Source organism: Columba livia, chromosome Z, assembly GCF_036013475.1.
Source record: "Columba livia isolate bColLiv1 breed racing homer chromosome Z, bColLiv1.pat.W.v2, whole genome shotgun sequence".
Classification (NCBI taxonomy): Eukaryota; Metazoa; Chordata; class Aves; order Columbiformes; family Columbidae; genus Columba; species Columba livia.
The window spans coordinates 27,701,695-27,721,436 of record NC_088642.1 but is presented as its reverse complement, the minus strand read 5'-3'; the positions used below and the strand labels follow the sequence as shown (position 1 = coordinate 27,721,436).

The following is a 19,742-nucleotide window of genomic DNA, read 5'->3' as shown; positions in this document are numbered from 1 at the left end:
ATTAGTGCTTTACAGTATGAGTCAGGTAAGGAGCGAATTTCTACTAATTACTCTTTAGTTTCATCCAGTGAACAGTTTTCTTCAGTAGCTTGATGGGACTTCACTATATGGCAGGAAGCATGGTTATGAATTATATCAGCCCTGTGCCTGAGAATATTTCAAATCCTTAACCAGGATTCCTGATTTCAATCAAGTTTTTCTTTGTTTGTTTTTTACTTTTGTTTTTTTTTCTTTTTAGAACATGTCTTACACTTCTAGGGGTGAACTGTGTACAAGTATTTGGCAATGTGTTGAAATGTTTGTGAATCCTCTTGTATTAGGAAGGAAACATGCCATTGGAAGATTTACTGGCCTTCTATGGCTATGAACCCACAATTCCAGTTATGGCAGGTTCCAGTGCGGATAGCTCCCCAAGTGAACTCGCAGATGAACTTCCAGATATGACTCTAGATAAAGTAAGTCAAAACTGTTTTCCCCTGTGTTATGGTTTAAAAGCAGAAATCCACATGTCTTTAAATCATATTTCACTGTCTCTTGGTGTTACAAAATATTTATCTTTGTTAATTGCAATATACTGTATTACTCTGAATTAATTCTTTTTCAAGAATGTTGAGGATCTAATTATAATTATCACACTTAAAAATGCATAGCAACTTTAATGACACTCTATTACTACGAAATAGAAATTAATAAGTTAACAGTACTTCTAAAACACATCCAAAGAATTTTAAATAGGTGGGGTATTTTTAGTAGAAGTGGGATTTTCTTTTTATAATGTATGCAATGTCCAGGAATAATAATTCTGCCTTCCAACGCACGTCAAGTATCAAAGCGCATATGTGAATAACTTGAAAATGCACTCCTGAATACTTTGGAGTCTTGCTTTCAAGTGCATATTATTTGAAAGTTCTCAATTTCTTTGGGGAATGAGAGATTGTTTTATGTGCAGTGACTGTATGTGTCACATAGCTGACGTAAAAGCCTGAAACTTCCGTTTTTGTGATTTGCAAGCTAACTTTGAATTCTGAGATTGTAATCTGATTTTTGACTGTAAAGCATATACAGCTAGTAGTTTGGATTATTAAGTGTATAGGTAGTACGTATATGTCTTCTTTTTTTTTTAACTTTCTGTAAGTGTGATGTAATGGTGAGCTCCACAAAAGTAGGGTATAATGATGGCTCTGCACATCTGATTCTCATTAGGATTCACGATTGTGTTGAGGCTACAAAAATGTAGTCAGCTTGTTGTCTAATGCAGTTCTTTCCCTTCCAAACATCTATACAGAGGGGTTCAAACATGTCTCCTAGTGGAGGAGGTGTGCTTTTTATTTCTTACTACCTTTTTTGGACTTTTTTTTAACATTCAGCACTGTAATTATTTTTGTGCTCTCGGATAATAGCAGGTTATCTATTATCTGTGACTGTCCTGTCAGCAAAAGTCTACAGAAGTGCCTGGCTGTTTTTTTGGTTTTGTTTGTTTTGGTTTTGTTTTTGTTTTTTTCCCAGAGTTTAAGGCTTTTAAAGCTTTGGTATACTGTGATGCAAAGAATTACAGAATCCTAAAGATGGAAGGCACTTTCCATTGGCATTTTTCATTGCAAGCAGTTGGAGAAACATCTGAGATTGGTCTTTGCAGAAGTTACTTCTTACGCATTTATTTTAGTAGAAGGCAAAGGGGAAATGAACCGCTGTGTTGAACTCTGAAATAAATGGTTATAGTTGTTCTTAAGATTTAGGAAGAGTGAACTAGCTTTTGAATTAAGGGATTATGGTCTGCTAAATTTACTTACGGTAAAATAATTAATTTTAATTAATGAGACTTACAGTTTGCTGAATATAAATGCTCACCAGTTTATACTTAATATTCAGTCTGAGGTATTATTTTTTAATTGTGATTATACAGGAAGAAATTGCTAAAGACCTCTTGTCGGGTGATGATGAAGAAACACAGTCCTCTGCTGATGACTTGACACCATCGGTTACTTCACATGAGGCTACTGACTTCTTTCCTCGGCCATTACGATGTAGGAAACCTAATTTTATAATAGTACTCAAAAAGTCTTAGCATCATACGTAGCTTTCTGGCTTAAAATGTCAAAATTGCAGAGTAGCGTTGACATTACTGGGAATTGAGAAACAGCACTTTGCAGGATGTTGTAGTTGAATGTTGTCTTTGGTTTCTATTACTGATCACCTGAAAGACTTATATTTGGTGCTGTGCTCAAAGCACAAGTAAAATTAATTTCTCTACAAATACAATAACTTCATAATTAATAATTAATGTGGTATTGGGGAACACCCATCATGACTTTCAATATGTTAGTGAATTACAGGAATATGTAACCCATTCTTTTAAATTAGTGTTTCTCTACTAAAAATTTAGCTGCTGCTTTTAAGCCAGTGACTCCTTCATGCAGCCTGTGAATATCAGCTGGGACATGGTTTCCTTGGTTATTTCCCTTTGCAGATATGGGACTTCATGGGGTGAGCTAAGGTGCTTTTATATGGGATGGGGCTTGTAAACCCATGACTGGATGCTCCGATGGAGCTGTTATGGGAAAGATCTAAGAACCGGTGATTCAGGTGTCCAACCTGGACGAGATATTCCTCATTGCCTGTTGCAGCTCATTTGTTCACTGGTGTGCTAGAGCTAGAGCAATGTGGAGGATTCTTGTCACAGTTTTAATTTGGTAAGTATCTTAAGCTATTGCCTCTAGAGAAGGTGGTTGATACAGGAGATGTGCTGCCTCAGTCATCAGCAGTTGTAGCCCTTCGCATGGTGCTGATTGTGTAATCAATAGAAGATATTTTATTGAAAGAGAGTTACAAAAACCTTAAAAATTATAATGTCCTTTTTTTCTTTTAAGCAAACCCCAGACTTGCTGGCACTTAAACATTGCTTATGAACTGTTAGTGAATATAACACTGAAGGTGTGGTAGCTTTATGGAAAAGATTTTTAGCCTCTCATCTTACTGAGGATTAAGAAACTGTCATCTTTGTTTTCAGCTATCATGGTTTTCTATCAGAATGTTACTTTCTCTATTAGAACTTTTGGCTGGACATTTTAAAATCGAATGTCCACCATTTCGGGGAGGGAGGTGTCAGTTCTCTGCTGTTGGCAGTTTCATCTTTTTTCTAGTCTCTGTCCATTTCTCAGCTACTAAGATAACACTTAAGTTTTAGACAAACATGTCCTATACATAAACCAGGCTATTTTATTAAATTTGCATTAATTTGGAAAAAATAAGTATTATCTAGGTATATTGTTATTTCATGTGTTCATGTTAACTTCTTGCTTGCTACTTCTAATAATAAAAACAGACTGGTAGTTGTAGTAATGATTACAGAAGGGGATCTGCAGTCCATACAGTCTTGGATATTGTCTCTGATGTTGACGATTCTGTTTACTTGTGATTAAGCTGAAATTGCAACCCTATTTATGACCATGTTATTTCTGAAGATTGAGAATACAAAATAGCTTTAATCGTATCAGAACTGTAGATTCCATTCTGCCAGGGATTATACAGCTATAAAAATAGAATTACTTCAGAACCCAGTACCATGGCACTCCAGATTCTAAAATATGAGTTCTTCTGTGGAGTGCTGTATTAGAACTACTTAATGTGCTCTACTGTATTTCTTTCTAAGGCGGGGGGGGGGGGGGTGGGGTGAAGAGGAATAAGTGTCTTTTGCTGATTCCATTTTGTATATCTCTTCTGTATCTTCACTCCATGCTGAAGCAGCCTTGTTTAGAGGAACGTTTTGAATGCCTATTAAAACTTCTGATGGAAGTTCTAGTAGGTAATAAAGACAGGCCTTCAAGTTTACTTTCTTTGTGATTAACATGAGGCTAAGTCATAGCTCTGGAAGTTTTCTGTTTCTCTTATACCTTTTCTGTAAGGTATAAACCATTACTGGAGAAAACTTATGAAGAAAAATTATCTCTTTTCCTTTTGACTGTTAGAAATATAGTAGATCCTTTCAGTTGCAGTCATGATAAATATTTCAGTTCTCTAGTATACAAGTGCCTTCTGACTTCATGCTAGTTTGATAGAAATGTACATCAGCAGGCTCATGCTGAGTGTCTCCCAGAATAAAAGCAGGTGTTTTTTTTTAAAACTAAAGGGTATTTTGTAGTTCTGTGTTTGAATTGAAAATCCTTCCTATCTAAACCCAAACTTCTTTGTGTCTGAAGCAAACACTACGTGTGATGGAGATAAGGAATCAGATGGTGAAGATGTAGAGGCAGACAATGGTAATTCATCTGAAGATTTGAGAAAGGTAATAATTATCTCTTCAAAAAAAAAAAAGCTTAAAAAAACTTGACTGTTAAGAAAAATGCATTAAGATTTATAGTATTTCAAATAGTACCTTCATTCTGGAATTTTCTGCCACATGCCAGGTAAATGGCATTTTTAATGCTACCGTACACAAAATATTAAGTTAATACCTTTATTTTCTGATTTTTCTTAACATCTTCAGGAAATAATGGTTGGTTCACAGTACCAGGCTGAAATTCCCCCTTACCTTGGCAGATGCAGTGATGATGAAAAGGGTAAGTTCTTCTGACTGTTACAGTTTTTATTTGATGTTATAGAAGGTGATGGAAAAATGTTATTTAAATTTATAAGGTAAATGCAATGTCTTAGTTGAAGTCTCAGAGACCTTAAAAAAAGCACACTAGAAAACTAACACAACCACATAATTATATCTCAGAAATGTGACTCTTCAACTTTGAGAGAACATTCTCAAAAAAACATCAGAGGATGGGTTACAGTGTTAATTCTGAAGTATCTAGTGACATCAGGAAGCAACAAACTATGATTCAAGAAGGAAATATTTTCATCAGTGTATCATAACTGGTCTTTGAGCATTTAACTTAGTTTACACTGAAGATTTTCAAAACAGTATTTTTCTTTGCTTGTTTTTTGCCAAGCACAACAGTGCAGGTTACAAAATTGATAAGGAAAACAAAGCAATAAACTATTTTAAATCTCCATAGTGTCAGTAGAAGATGTAAGTCCTGATATATTGTCTTGTAAGGATATTTTAAGTATGATGATATTCCAGTGTAAATTCAGGTTAAAAACAGCAACTGTGCTAGAGTAGAAAAAAAGCTTATTTAGTAGAGTTTTATTTGGTATCTTTAGAAACCTTCACTATGGGAAAAGTATAGCACATAGAGATGTGGAAGTGAGAAAGCAAATAATGAAATAAGTTTGCTCATAGGTGGAACAGCTGTGAAATTAAGGAAGAGTTTGGAAGACCTGTTAATAAATGAAGAGTGTTCTGTTTTTTTTCTGTACATTTTCAATATACTGCAATATACTTGTGTTCAAACTACTGTTTCATGGGAATATTACTCTAGTGGAGTAAATCAGGTCTTCACCATTTTTTGAAGAATGATCTTTTGCAGTAGAGAAGAATACATGTTTGTTATGGATGGAGCTGGAAGCATTAGGAAGGAAACATCTCTTGTGTTCCTTGAGAGAGCTGTGGAAGTCTCCTGTTTTCTAAAACTCAAGCATGGTGCTTCTGGGTTGTAAGAAGTGGGGTAGTAAGAACTGGATTTATCTGGATCATCTTTTCACTGCTGACACATTGTGACTTCTCCTCAGTGAAGAACTAGATAGAGAAGGGCCAATAACCAGAGAATGACAGCTTTCTCTTTAATCGTCTGGTGCTAGAGAGAACCAGTGAGAGTCTTGTCGGATAGCAAGGCCAAGAGCAAAAAGGAAGATCTCAGATGGGAGAACCAGAAGAGCTACTCTTGAGGTTATCAGTCAGACTGCAGCAAAAAGCGATAGCTTGTCTTGGTCGCTAAACGAGGTTGAACCTGAGCATCAGCAGTGCTCAGAGAGGTTGGACCTGGCTGGTAGGGGTGAAGGATTCCGTAAAAGCCACTTCAGTAGAATCATAGGATAGTTTGGGTTGGAAGGGACCTTAAAAGGTCATCTAGTCCAATCCCTCTGCAATGGGCAGGGACACCTGCAACTAGATCAGGTTGCTCAGAGCCCCATCCAGCCTGGCCTTGAATATCACCAGGGATGGGGCATCTACCACCTCTCTGGTCAACCTGTGTCAGTATTTTACCACACTCATGGCAAAAAATTTCTTCCACATGTCTAGCCTGAATCTCCACTATTCCAGTTTAAAACCATTAACCTGTTGTACTCCTGGAAGAGCCTGCGATGGCAAACAGGGCTTAAGTTTCTGTGGTATAGTCCCAGCTACCAGAACTGTGCTAGAAGGCAGTTCTGCTCTTCTGTAAACCTTTCACTCGTAACATGTCTGTTTGGAAGCTTTCCGTGTTCTTAAGTCAGAACAGAACTTTCAGAGGAGATGTAAATTGATTCCTCAGCTTAGCTTAATATGGTTTCTTGAAGTTTTATGAGAGATTTGAGGATCTTCATCTCTTCTGCTGTAACAGCCATTATGCTTGTGTGTTTCAATTGAATGACATCTAGTTTTGTATTGCCAAGAGCATATGAAATATTATGTACAATGTTAATAAATTTTTTTTAATCAGAATAAAGGGTTTATAGTTTAATCTAGAATTGAAACGTGCACAGACTGACAAAGGTTCAGGTCAGCTCTTGCATATTTCCAATATGTGGTCTTCCAAGTAATCTGCTTAAGAGATGCATACATTATTTCACCGTACTGTGAAAGAGGACATCCTCATTGCTTGTGAAGTATGCAACTTACAAGTTCTTGACAGCATTCAGTAGATAGTGAATAGAGAAACAAATTACCACATTGAGACCTAGATTTCTGTTCTGCTAAGTAATTTTTGGCAAATTTTAGTTGAAGATGACTAATTAGTTACCTTTTCTTTTTGGCATGTAATATTTGGAATATTAAATAAATACTCTATACTCTTTTAAACTGTAGTTTACTTGTTGAAAACAGCTGAATAAAACTGAATGGTCTTGCTAGTTTGTTTCTGTGAAGATGATGAATACACATGATGCATAATTTGACTTGATTCATCTAGCTGTCAATGAGAGCTGCTCCTCTGTAAAGGCTCTTACGCTTACAGAAACTGGATCTCTTCACCATACCACATTGCAAATTCTGTTTAACTGAGGCTTTTGGGGTAAGAGTGAGCTGCAGTTTAAAAGTAGCATGATGGTGCTTGATTTGATTATGTTGGGTTGATGACCAGTCACTAGCAGGGTTCCACAGGGATCCATCTTAGGCTAGTACTCTCTAATGTCCTCATAAATGACTTGGACACAGGACCCGAGGGAATAGTAAGTAAGTTTGCTGATAACACAAAATTGGAGGGAGCTGTCAACACTCTCAAGGACAGAGAGGCCCTGCAGAGAGATCTAGACAAATTGGAGAACTGGGCAGTCACCAGCTGCATGAAGTTTAACAAGAGCAAGTGCCAGATTTTGCACCTGGGACGCGGCAACCCTGGCTGTACATACAGACTGGGGGATGAGAGGCTGGAAAGCAGCTCTGTGAAGAAGGATCTGGGGGTTCTGGTTGATGGCAAGTTGAACATGAGCCAGCAGTGTGTCCTGGCAGCCAAGAGGCCACCTGTGTCCTGCGTGCATCAAGCACAACATTGCCAGCCAGGAGAAGGAGGTGATTGTCCAGCTCTGCTCCTCACTGGTGCAGCCTCACCTGGAGCACTGTGTGCAGTTCTGGGCAACACAGGATAAAAAAGATAAAAAGCTACTGCAGAGTGTCCAGAAGAGGGCTATGAAGTTGGTGAGGGTATGGAGAGGAAACTTTATGGGGAGCAGCTAAAGTCAATTGCTTTGTTCAGCCTGAAGGAGACTGAGAGGAGACCTCATCACAGTTACAGCTTCCTCACAAGGGGAGGAGGAGGGACAGCTGCTGATCTCTGTGGTGACCAGTGACAGGGCCCGAGGGAATGTCAGGAAGATGTGCCAGTGAGGTTTAGGTTGGACATTAGGAAAAGGTCCTTCACCCAGAGGGTGGTGGAGCACTGGAACAGGCTCCCCAGGGAGGTGTCACAGCCCCAAGCCTGGCAGTGTTCAAGAAGAGACTGGACAACACCCTCAGACACATGGTGTGAATTTTGAGGTTGTCATATGCAGGGGCAGGAGTTGGACTCAGTGATCTTTGTGGATCCCTTCCAACTCAGGACATTCTATGATTGCTTTTGTATTCCTGTTCTTTGTCCTTCTGAAATAGCTTTTTATGTTACAGCCTTGAACATATCACACCTGGTATTAACAGATTTCTCTTTTAACAGCCTATGAAAATGAAGACCATTTACTTTGGAAACCTGATGTGATCTCAGAAAGTAAAGTTAAAGAATACCTTTTTGAAACCTCCTTAAGAACAGGAAATGAAAAAACAATTGGCAGAATTCCTGAAGGACTACATACACGGGACAATGAACAAGTATGTTTTATATCATGTTCCATTTGTGACACATTGCTTTGTTATTAATATGTATTATCTTTCTCTGCTGTGTATTATAAAGGCAGCAAAACTAAATGTATTTTTTTAAATTAGATGTTATTGGGGTCAGGATCTTAATTGTAATTTTAAGCACATGCTTAAAATTACAGCAATTGGAATGTTGGCAGTGTTGTGATCTGTGATGTTTCTGATTGCCATGCTGTTGACAAATCCAGCTCTTTTACTAATTGCATACAATGTTTTATATTTTCTTAATTAAACCTTACCTCAACTTTTGGATGGTTTTCTTTTGGTTATTACTTTAAAATTTTCACCATGTATAAAATAGGTCCTGTTTTTTTACATTAGATATGCTCTCTGAAAGGCTAGTTTTAGAGGTCTGTGTTGGATGTTTGAAAACTCTGACTGTCTCTAAAGACTTCTTGTATTTTATAGGCGCTGTATGAACTTCTTAAAAGTAGCCATAATGTTAAAGAAGCCATTGAGAGATACTGCTCGAATGGAAAGGCATCCCAGGGTAAGGGAGAGTACCTGTTTTTTCAGAAATATATGTTTGACCAGAAAAAAAAAAAATGTGTAGAAAAACCTTGAGTAAGAATCAGATTGATGAGCACATCCCTTTCCATATCTTTAGTAAAGATTAGGTATTATCTGACTGCTGACCAGCTGGAAATTCCTACGAGAGAAGATTGTGACTTGCATAAAGGTTGCAGGATCAGCTTTTCACCTTCCCTGCTTTCCTCCTTTGCTGTTTTAAGAATGGCACAGACTGAGGAGAGGGCTGAGGGGAGCATAGTTTTGCTCCTGTAAGGTGGTTCTTACCCACATTACAGTATGTTTTTGAGATCATGATTAATTATAATCTGATTATGTTTATACCAGAATCAGGAAAACATAGCTGGCTATGTAAATAAGCCCCACTCTCTTCCTTGCTGTACTGACCTGCTATGCCAACACTAACTGGAACTACCATGTAGTTCTATAGGTCTTTGTTAGAGCATGGAGAGCTTTGCTCAAGTGTACAGGGGAAAACGAGCTTCCATCTTGTTTGTCCATAACTTTACTAGTCCCTTAAATGAAAATCAGAGTTTATAATTTAGCAAAGACAGTTCTTTGTCCTGTAATTTAACATATATGTTGCATAAAGCAGAAGTGGAGTATGAGCTCTGGTATAAATTGATATTCTGGCAGATATTCCATGCTCAGAACTGGATCCAGAGGGAACTTGAGTGTTTACAAGTGAGATGCTGTGTAAGCTGAGTATCTGAAGTAGAGCTGAAGGGGACAATAAAGAATGTCAGAGCAGTCATTCAGATGCAGGGTTGTATCCTGAATACCACACCTTTCTAGGATTTAGATTCTTGTTTGGGGATTGAAAAATATCTCTGCCCAGTTGTGGTTCAGAGCCCAAAACTCTGTCCCAAGGACTAGCACTCAGGCTCCCCCTCTCTGTCCCAAGTCAGATGGGACTTATTATAACCTCATTAAAAATGGTAAAGGATGACAATAGTGTCAGTGCCTGTTTGTTAGAGTAACCATTATGCTGTGATTTACTCTACCCGCTGAAGCTGACTGCTATTCTCGAGATGAGAATTAAAAATCCACCATTCCCAAGATGTTTTCTTAACAGTGAGAATTTACATGGGGATCTTTTCTTCTCTTTAAAGCTTGAGAATTCTGTAGTAAGGTGTGCAAAATTAATGGGGTGAGAAGGAAAGAAAATGGCCTTGCGGTGGAATGATTATCACTTTCATCTGTGAGCAGAAAGGTCTTGGTTTCAGTATCTGCTTCCGGAAGTGTTTTGAAATGTGATGTTTGGTTTGATTTGTTTTTTCCCTCATTGGCTTTGAATGTAAGCTGAACAGAAACTTTTTGTATCACCATTATGAATGTAATGTGCCTGAAATATCACTTCTTAATTATATAGAGACTCAAAGCCGTCATAAAGATGGGAAACAACAATACTTGAGGGAAAAAAATGACTTATTCAAATAGTTTGAGCTATTTTTTGAGTTTTAAAAGTCATGCTCTTCTTCAGTGAATTTTGTTGTTGTTTGTAAAACTGAAATTTTATTTAAGAAACTGCAGGTTTTATCTTGAAGAGACAAACAAACAAAAGATCTGCAGTTCATCCTTAAGAAGCCTGAGATTTGTGGGATCTTTAGGAGCAGATAGTTGTTTGGTTTGTTTCAGATTCCCTAATATCCTTTGTTTTTCAAAAGCCTGGATCAGACTATGCATAGTTCCAGTTGGCTGGCCCTGAATAGCTACCCAAGGCATGCCTAGCACTAAGGTGTTCCTCTACAGTTTATTGCCCCTTTTCCAGGGGTCTGCTGCCTCACTGTGGGGTTAATGAGATCGGGGAAAGTGTCAGGAGTTTTGGGGAGTCTGTCTTACATGCCAGACCCATCTGCTGTGTCAGCTCAGGCTTGCTTTGCTGTGTAAGTTCATGCCACCCGTTTCTCCACTATGATTTATAATGCCATGCATCAAGTCTGCTGATGCCCGGATGAGTCAGAGGCAAAATTTGCGATCCTGACCCTCCCAAGACCTGTGTTCTATGTTTTGTCTTATTTGATCCCTTTTCACAATGAGGCACAACTTTTGAACAACTGGGCTCTCCTTATGAGTGGTCGTATGCCCTTTGGGGGTCTACAGGGGCAGAGGTAGAGTCATTATCCTGTGCACCCCTGTTGTTCGTAGCCTGAAGGCAGGCTGCTTTTGTAATGGCTGTAAGAACTTAACGGTCTCACTGGTAGAGCAGTAGGCTGCCCTCTATGGTGAGGGTCTGTGCTGCCTGCCCAGTATTCTACTGTGGTGTTGTTCAGTGTTAGAGGCTGGTCCCTCATTCAGGAACACTCATGGTCCCCAAAAGCCACCCACTTCACCTTGATCTAACAAAATACAATTTCTTCCACTTCAGGAGAAATGCCACAGATACTCAAGTCTCACTCTCGCTAGGCTTCTGCACTTATTTTTCTTGCAGATTGGCCAGTTGAAGGGGTCCCCGTTGAGTGATCCTTACTGTATTTTCCTCGTTGTCCCCTTGAGGTCTGGCACATAGCTTAGTTTTAACAAGAAGGGCTACCTCAAATTCTCATTCATCTAATTGACTGTCATTGCTAAGTTCTTGATTGGGGTCCTCCCAAATGTCTCCATTCCAATCTTCCAGGGAAAGGATTAGCTTACAAATTTTTACAGAATAGAGGGGGATGGCAGCCTGAATTATTATGAGTTCTGGTTTATCCTCTACCTTTCTGTGTTTTCCTTTTTCTTCCCCAACTTGTTTCAGCAACTGATCTGTTCACAGAGGTAGCAGCGTTTCTTGTCACTTTGTTTGTTCTCCTAACATTCTCATTTCTTCTTTGCATTCCCTGCACTGATAAGCAGCTCCTAAATACCTCTTCAACATCTTGTATATCATATATCACATCATATAAATCATATCATATCATATCATATCATATCATATCATATCATATGCCTTTATCATCTCTCAGTTTCTTTGTTACAAGATTCAACCTTTTTTTTTTATCTTATTCCAATCATTCTGCTTTTTATGCAGTTAATCACACAAAAATTTTAGTGTGGGGTTTATCTTCATGCCTCCATAAGTAGACAGTGATTGAATCCCTCATTCTGCTGACTACACTGATTTTTGTCGCAGGTGAATCGTTTAGAAAAGCCATCATTATGGGGTTAACTGAAAGGTTTTATTAATGATTAAAGAATGATCAAATGCTAATCAATGATTGAATGATAAATGGTAATTAAGCAGTGATTTAACAATGATTTAACAATAATTAATTGATAATTAGGTGGTGGCCAAACACTCTACTAACTACACTTCTAGTAATTAAGCTTAGTTTGATATACATGTTGCTAGCATACAATATACCTTTAGGCTTAATGTAAAATGTCACTTACTTTGTTTACAGATATCAGGTGCCAAGTAAGGCAGGGATGTCAAACTCATTTTCACTGGGGGCCACATCTGCCTTGCAGTTGCCTTCAAAGGGCTGAACGTAATTTTAGGACTGTATAAATGTAGGAGTAGTTACGTTTATACATTTATACAGTCCTAAAATGTAGTCCTGAAGTAAGGAACGTTTCAACCCTGAAGAGTGACCTCGAGAGGTCCCTCCTTTGCTCAAGGGGAGAGCACTGCTCTGCAGCCTGCTGTCATACAGGGGGGCTGCAGATATCTGTAGCGTAAAGTGACTGACTCATAAACAACCCCTGCTTTGGTGTATGTGTGGTTGTGCAGCTGAAGCAGTTTTATTTTGTCTGGTCCCAGCTCAGGCTGATACTGTTAGCTCCTGGTAGGACATGGCCTAGACTCCTTGGTTCCTGAGATGACACAGGCTAGTACAGTTCTCATGGTTTGCACAAGCAGAGCTGATTTCAGTCAGGCCATCTTGTTGGTGATGGCTGAACCAAAGTACTGCTCACTCAGAGTGGAACCATCCATCACAACAGGTTATTCCTTCACTCTTTTTTTTCCAGCAGCCACTGTTCTTTGAATCCTATGCGAAAAGAAATATTCAGAAAAATGATCTCACTCATATCTCGGTGATGTGATCAAACCTTGGGGTTTTTTATTACAAATTTACTGAGAAGTAATAACTCTTTTGAATGTCCTTTGCCCTCGAGGATAAAAAAAAATTGGAAATCAAACTTTTATGAGTCTTTATAAACAAGAATGTTAGATTTCAGGTAGGATATCTGTACAGTAGAGGAAGGAACATGGATTTAAATAACTCAGCTGTTGGGTTTTTTTCCAAATGTATTTGGGTATTCATGCATTAGCAACAGAAATGTTTTATTCTCTGTAAAAGTTTTGTGAGTGAAAATAAGTTGTTCGTTGTGCTATTTTTGTAATTTTCTAGAAGAAATGACAGCATGGACAGAAGAAGAATGCAGAAGCTTTGAACATGCGCTTCTGATTTATGGAAAAGACTTTCATCTCATACAGAAAAACAAGGTTAGTATTTTGTGGTTAAATGGAAGAATTGGTAGGTGATACAATGCTGCAAATCCGTAAAAGCAATACATTTGTCAGAAGCCATGCCAAAGAGTGAAATAAGAACCAATATATTAAAACCATCTTGGCATTTTTGTGCTAATTTTTGCTCAAATGTCACTGGAAAAGGTAGGTATTGCAAGATGAGTCAATATATTATCTCTGAAATCAACTGACATTGACATTACTTCCATTTATGCATTTGTACTATAATTTAGTTTAAATGAGGGCCTCTCCTAGAAGTATAATATTTCCATACTGTGGCTGTGGGAGGGGAAAATGCATCTTTTCTTGAATAATTTTTGTGACCAGGAAGGTGTAATTTTACAGAAAGAGCCTTAGCTTTTCGTGTTTTCAGAAAGCATAGTCATCCATCAGTACTCTGGTTTCTTGCCAACGGAAGAATTCTAATATTGATTTGGATTGCTTCTGATTGACTTGTCTGTGCCTGAGGAATAGGGATTGGATTTCTTTTTATTTTTTTAATCAAAATATGTATAATTTGGTACAGTTGACAGTACGGATGTTTGCAAGTGTTCTGTGTATCTCCTTCATGCTTTGATTCCACCGTGAGGGTTTTTTCATCAGGAGACTTGTTTTTAGGTTGTGTTTCTAGTAAGCTTTATAGGGCTGTGGTTGCTGCAGCTAGTCCCGCTCAGTACCTGGTTTAACTTCCCCTGTGATAAATATTTTAAATGGACCTTACCAATAAATAGTAATTCATTAGAGATGCAAAAAAAAAAATCTAAAAATATTCTTTCCAACATGCAACAAAGCACATGAATTGATGAATTTGTCACTATGCACAAGAATTTCTCTAAGAAATCCACTGTTTTGTTTTTTCTCCAAGTAGGTAAAATGCTGGAAAGTTTAGGCAGAGTTCTGGGAGCAAGCATAATCTGGTGTCTCTTGTATATGGAAAGTATCAGCTAGATGAGATTTAGTGCGTGGAGAAACTTAACAAGAGATGTTTTCTTGTCACTGTACTTCAAAGCATTGTTAACTGGGTCTTTATATACCAGCATATGGACATTGTTCATTTCCTCCCCTGCGTGGTGTGTTTGTGTCTGGACTTGGAAGGTGTACTGCTACACCCAAGGCATTTTGCATTTGAGTCTGATCTTTCTGTAAGTTTGAGTAAGCACAAGTATCGTTTGCTGCCAGACTATATCTGGATAGAGTTGTATATTCTAGTTGTAAAACTTCAACTGGAACTGTGGGCTCGTGATGATCTGAAGTGTTTCTGCATCTAAAAATTGATATAGTTTGTAAGAATATTGATAGAAGTAATGACTTTTTCTCCAGCAATATGACTTCACATAGTAACTTCCATTTTGAGGAAAGATACAGACAGTTAAGTATAGATCAAAATGAGTCATTGGAGTCCTTTATACATTCTTAATCAGACTATAATTTTACTTTGTCGTTTAAGCATTTACTGTTTTGAATATCTGTTGTCAAAGCCTCCACAGTTCTGGACTTTCCAAAAATTACTAAGTACCCAAAGTCTTTTCTGTTTCACTTCTCTTAGTTTCTTGATTTGCTCAGCTTTTTCCATCTTGAGAAAGAGTCTGTCTTATAGTTTAAAAAATTGTCATATACGTTATGAACTGAAATACCTCAGATGTAGATACAGTTTCTGTCTAGTTTCTAAAAAGCCAATAGTGCAGACAATAGAACAAATGTAATGCTTTTCTGAAACTGTGGATCCCTTTGAAGTCTCTTAATCTAATTGTTTTTTTCCACATAGTAGAATAAAACTAACAATATTGCAGGAATATAGGAACTGGGGAGATGACAAAATACAAGTCTTTGCATTGAACTTTTCCGTTCTTCTTGCTTTGTTGTAGGTAAGAACCAGAACAGTTGCTGAGTGTGTGGCTTTCTATTACATGTGGAAAAAGTCAGAACGTTACGATTACTTTGCTCAGCAAACGAGATTTGGGAAGAAGAGATATAACCACCATCCAGGAGTTACGTAAGTAAAACGTTCTTGGAATATGTTTTCTGTTGCAAATCATATATGTAGAATCTTTATTTCTCTCCTGTCATTGCAGTGTAATACTGCAGTGGCTATGGCAACTGAAATTAAATCCGTGATCATCCTTAGGCCTTGTTTTCCAGTTAAATAATACAATATGTATGGAATATTCTTTTAGGGACTACATGGATCGTTTGGTAGATGAAGCAGAAGCCCTTGGTGGAGCAGTGCATTCTTCAGCCTTAACATCTAATAGTCGAACAGAAACCATTCCTGATCAACAGCTAAGCATTCTGAACTCTATCACTGCCAATGAGTTGACAGGTAAATCAAGGGGAAAAAAAAGTCCTTTTGTTGTAACTACACAAACAACTATTTCATTTGCATTTGTGTTCATCTGTTTTCCAGCATTGACAAACAGCGTAGCTACAGTCTGCCACACTTCAGATGTGAACTGCCTGGATGACACCTTTCCTCCTATGGACAGCTTACCCCGAGCACCAGTTAATCACGTGCCTGTTGGAACAGAAGAATTGCTTAACTTGCCTAGCAATGGTGAAAGTGATTGTTTTAATTTATTTGAGACTGGCTTTTATCATTCAGAGCTAAACCCAATGAACATGTGCAGTGAGGAGACAGAGAGACCTGCAAAGAGATTGAAAATGGGAATTGCTGTCCCAGAGTCTTTCATGAGTGATGTCTCTGTAAATAACCTTGGTGTGGACTTCGAGAACCACACACACCATATTACCAGTGCCAAAATGGCTGTTTCAGTGGCTGACTTCAGCAGTCTATCTGCAAATGAGACAAATGGTTTTATCAACACCCACACTCTTCACCAACATGCTGCCCTTCACTCAGAATGACTGTGGGAAACTGAACAAACAGTGGGTACGTTATGCAGTAGTAGTAAACTTGATGGGAGCTATCAGGTTTGCTTAGTCTTTCACTGGAAGTTTGAACTTTATGACATCAGTGATGTCTTTGTATGTATAGAACTATATCTTGATTTATCAAGAGTAATTTCTTTTTTCAGTCCATAAATGTGGAGATGTGATAGGATGTTCGGCAGAGTTTGGGACTAAGAGAACTCTGTGGTGCAGCTTTAAGCTCTGCTTCAATTTTTTTTTTTTATAAAGCCTGTAGACAGAGGCCACCGTTCCAAAACCAGCACAGAAGTTCTGAATGGATCGGGGTGGCTTTTTTAGTCTAAGTTACTTTTGCCGTAACGGATGCAGTGGAATAACGATGTTTACAGGTACCAGTCCTGATCCCTGCTCAATGTAGCATTTTTTTTTCTTATAAAGGCAGGGACAGGTTTCTTTAATTTAAACTGCACAAACATACAAGGATTTTTTTTTTTGAAATGGAACCTTCTCTCATGTGATACTAAACTAGAGCACTTCAGTTTACAAGAACAGCAAGTTCACCTTGGTGGAAGCTAGCACAAGGATCTTAACATGAGTAAAGTGTGAAGACCTACACTTCGATGCTGTTGCAAAATTCTAGGCCATGGCTACCTTACACAGAAGTAATTATGCTGCCATAGGTGTCTGTGTACTTCAAACTTACTTACTGGCTTAAACAGATGAGTTTTATGCTAGATTGTATTTGGATGGGTTTTGTCCACAACTTTGAAGAGTAATTGTGTACCTGAACTTTCCTAAGGCAGCTGATGCATAAAGTTACAGTCTGCAGAGCTTAGGATTTGCCACTAAACAGTCTACGTTTAGAAGATATCTTAAACTGTTTGGAGCACTGCAGTTCAAAAGTATTACAGTTTTGAGGGACTATCGAGTTTATATAGGAATAATAGAACCTTGAAGTATGTACTTGAAAGTTTTTCTTCAGCATGGATTTCATGTATTTGTTTTAGGAAGTCATTGGCTCAAAAATGGCACTTCACTACCTTGATTAAATAGGAAAGGATGAGTAAAAATATTCCCCATAAATGCAACTATTTAACTTCAGTCTTTATTTTTTTTTTATTTTGAACATAAAGTGCAATTTAACCATCCAGGAAGTTTGTGTTGCAAACGTTTGTTCTAATTCCTGCGGGAGAGTCAAACCAAATACAGTATTGGCTTATAATATGTTGCTGTAGCATGCAACTTGCAGGGTTTTTGAATGAGAATCTGAACTTTACTTCATTATCCCTTTCCCTCCATACTTTTTCTTTGCACTGTTTGTATTACAAACTTAATTGCCACTAATTTGTTTTCATTACTCAAGTGATAAAGTTTGCATTGTTGATATTTGTAATAGTTGCTTCAAGGCTATGCTGAGTAATTAGAAAGTAGTGGCTTTAATATTTGAAAGGGAAAAGGGTATTTATTATGCATACTGTGAACTGCATTGACATCCGGAGTTTTGGGTGCAGCACATGGAGTTTTCTTTACAGCGTTGTAACAAAATTGCTTTGAAGTGTTTACGCAATAGCACATTTTCCATATTAAAAATGAATTACTTTAGCACAGTGGACAAAAGCAGAGAAAATTTTGTAATCAGTTCTTAACTCACACATCTGAAATACATAATTGTATTAAGTACACAGTAAGTAACGGGTGGCCTTGGCCCTGTGTTGTACTCTGACATTTTTAGCCAAGTTGTCAGTTTCTTGTTGCTGTGTTTTGTGCTGAACTTTGTACCTTTTTTCTTTTGTTTATGAATCAACACATTTTATGTAATTTTGTAAAATACTGGCCATAATCCTCCATTGTTATACATTCAAGTTTTATCTATGGGTTTACAGTGAGTGGCTGGTCTGTATAAAAATCATGCAAAGAAGACTGAATGCTTATACCAGTTGCACTTAAACGAACATGCCCATTTCATTAGCTGATGCAGTAATATATTCAGTTTATCTATGCATTGCTGGGCTCTTAATGTAGACAGAGACTTGTCTAAGGTTTGGGTTGTCAGCAAGTTGAATGGACACTTTAGTTATTTAATAAAGACTTTTGACCAAAATCCAGAAAATGATAGGAGAGAAAAATTAATTCCGGCTAGTCTAATAGATTTTTAAATGCTGATCTTATTTACCCTGTTGGCTAGCTAGCTGGTATCGTTTACTTTTAATTCCTTGTTAAAATGAGGCAATAATTTGCAAGATTTTGTAAATATGTAAATTCTTCATATCTTTTTAGATATCTATTTCAATATTTTCTGACTACTTCTGTGTATAGTAACATTTTTGTGCATGCTTGATGTGACATTCATAAATTTGTACCACTATGACTTTACCCATGTAAAATAGCTATTTATTGAATTTTTCTTTTAAAAGCTGGACTTACTTATTTTTCTCTCAGTTTAAACATTTAAATGGAGAACTTGTTACTGTTTATTAAAAGAATTGCGTTTGGAAAGTCAGCATGAAGATAACTGAATCACAACCTTATGAAGAAATTACATTGCCTTGGTTCTTAGACGGTGAAGCACAATTCTTATAACAAACCGTGATGAATTCTTTGTCCTTTGCCACATTCTTTCTTCATACGAACAAACCAAAAAATCCATAATGGGCAATTGCAGTGTTGGTAAATGTATCCTTTTTATGTACAGGGAATCCGGAGAGGATAGCTGATTCATTTAGAAGTGTAACTGGTGCTGTGATTATAGCAATACTTTTGCTTTGGTTAGTCGTATGTCATTTTCTCATGCTAGGTTTCTGAATGTTTAGTTTTCCTCTTGTCATGGTCAAACTGCTGGAGTTACTTGAAAGTTGTACGATACTGTTTGAAGAATACTAAATTGTGTACAATTAGGTCAATGAATTGTGCAATTGTTTCCTGTTCGTAATTTTTAAAACTAAGGGTCAAAAATATCAGAAAACTTCAGATCAAGTAGGACATAGTGATAGTACTTAATTTAACCAAAGTCTCTAGTGAATATTTCAACTTTGAATGTAACTAATGAATAAACTGACCAACAGGGACACTATTTGCCCAGCATTACAAGCACATTGTCTACAGCCAGGGAAACTATACACAGTAATATATAAAATAATGACAAGGTTACTATTTTTTTTACTCCTATTTTTCATTGAAAGGAGGAATATGCTATCAATTGTAAAATAGAGTATGGATGGCTATAGTTCTCCTAATAAATCAGAGATTCCAGTTATTCTCAGTTCAAAGTACCCTGTGCATAACAACAAATCTAGTGACAATCGGAACATGTTCTAGTATCAGATGTTCAAGAGGAAGTCGCTGTTGTTGCATTGGTTTAATATTTGTACATAAACACTGATTTTTTTTTTTGAGCATTATTTTGTATTTGTTGTACTTTAATACCTGGTGTACAGTTCCAGAAATAAATGTCTGGAAACCTTT

General features: G+C 37.4%; 1 protein-coding gene across 3 annotated transcripts in view; it reads left to right on the top strand.

The window, feature by feature from the left end:
* MIER3 (MIER family member 3) overlaps positions 1-19,742 on the top strand; it is a 24,603-nt gene extending 4,861 nt beyond the window's left edge. For 2 of the 3 annotated variants that reach the window (XM_065045240.1, XM_065045239.1), the window contains exons 4-13: positions 321-455; positions 1,904-2,024; positions 4,197-4,282; positions 4,484-4,556; positions 8,235-8,386; positions 8,843-8,924; positions 13,297-13,391; positions 15,281-15,408; positions 15,590-15,735; positions 15,820-19,742. In XM_065045240.1, coding sequence (XP_064901312.1) covers positions 321-455; positions 1,904-2,024; positions 4,197-4,282; positions 4,484-4,556; positions 8,235-8,386; positions 8,843-8,924; positions 13,297-13,391; positions 15,281-15,408; positions 15,590-15,735; positions 15,820-16,277 — 1,476 coding nt within the window. In that variant the 3' untranslated portion in view covers positions 16,278-19,742. The remainder of the gene's footprint in view (positions 1-320; positions 456-1,903; positions 2,025-4,196; positions 4,283-4,483; positions 4,557-8,234; positions 8,387-8,842; positions 8,925-13,296; positions 13,392-15,280; positions 15,409-15,589; positions 15,736-15,819) is intronic. The other variant, XM_065045241.1, reaches the window with a different exon arrangement.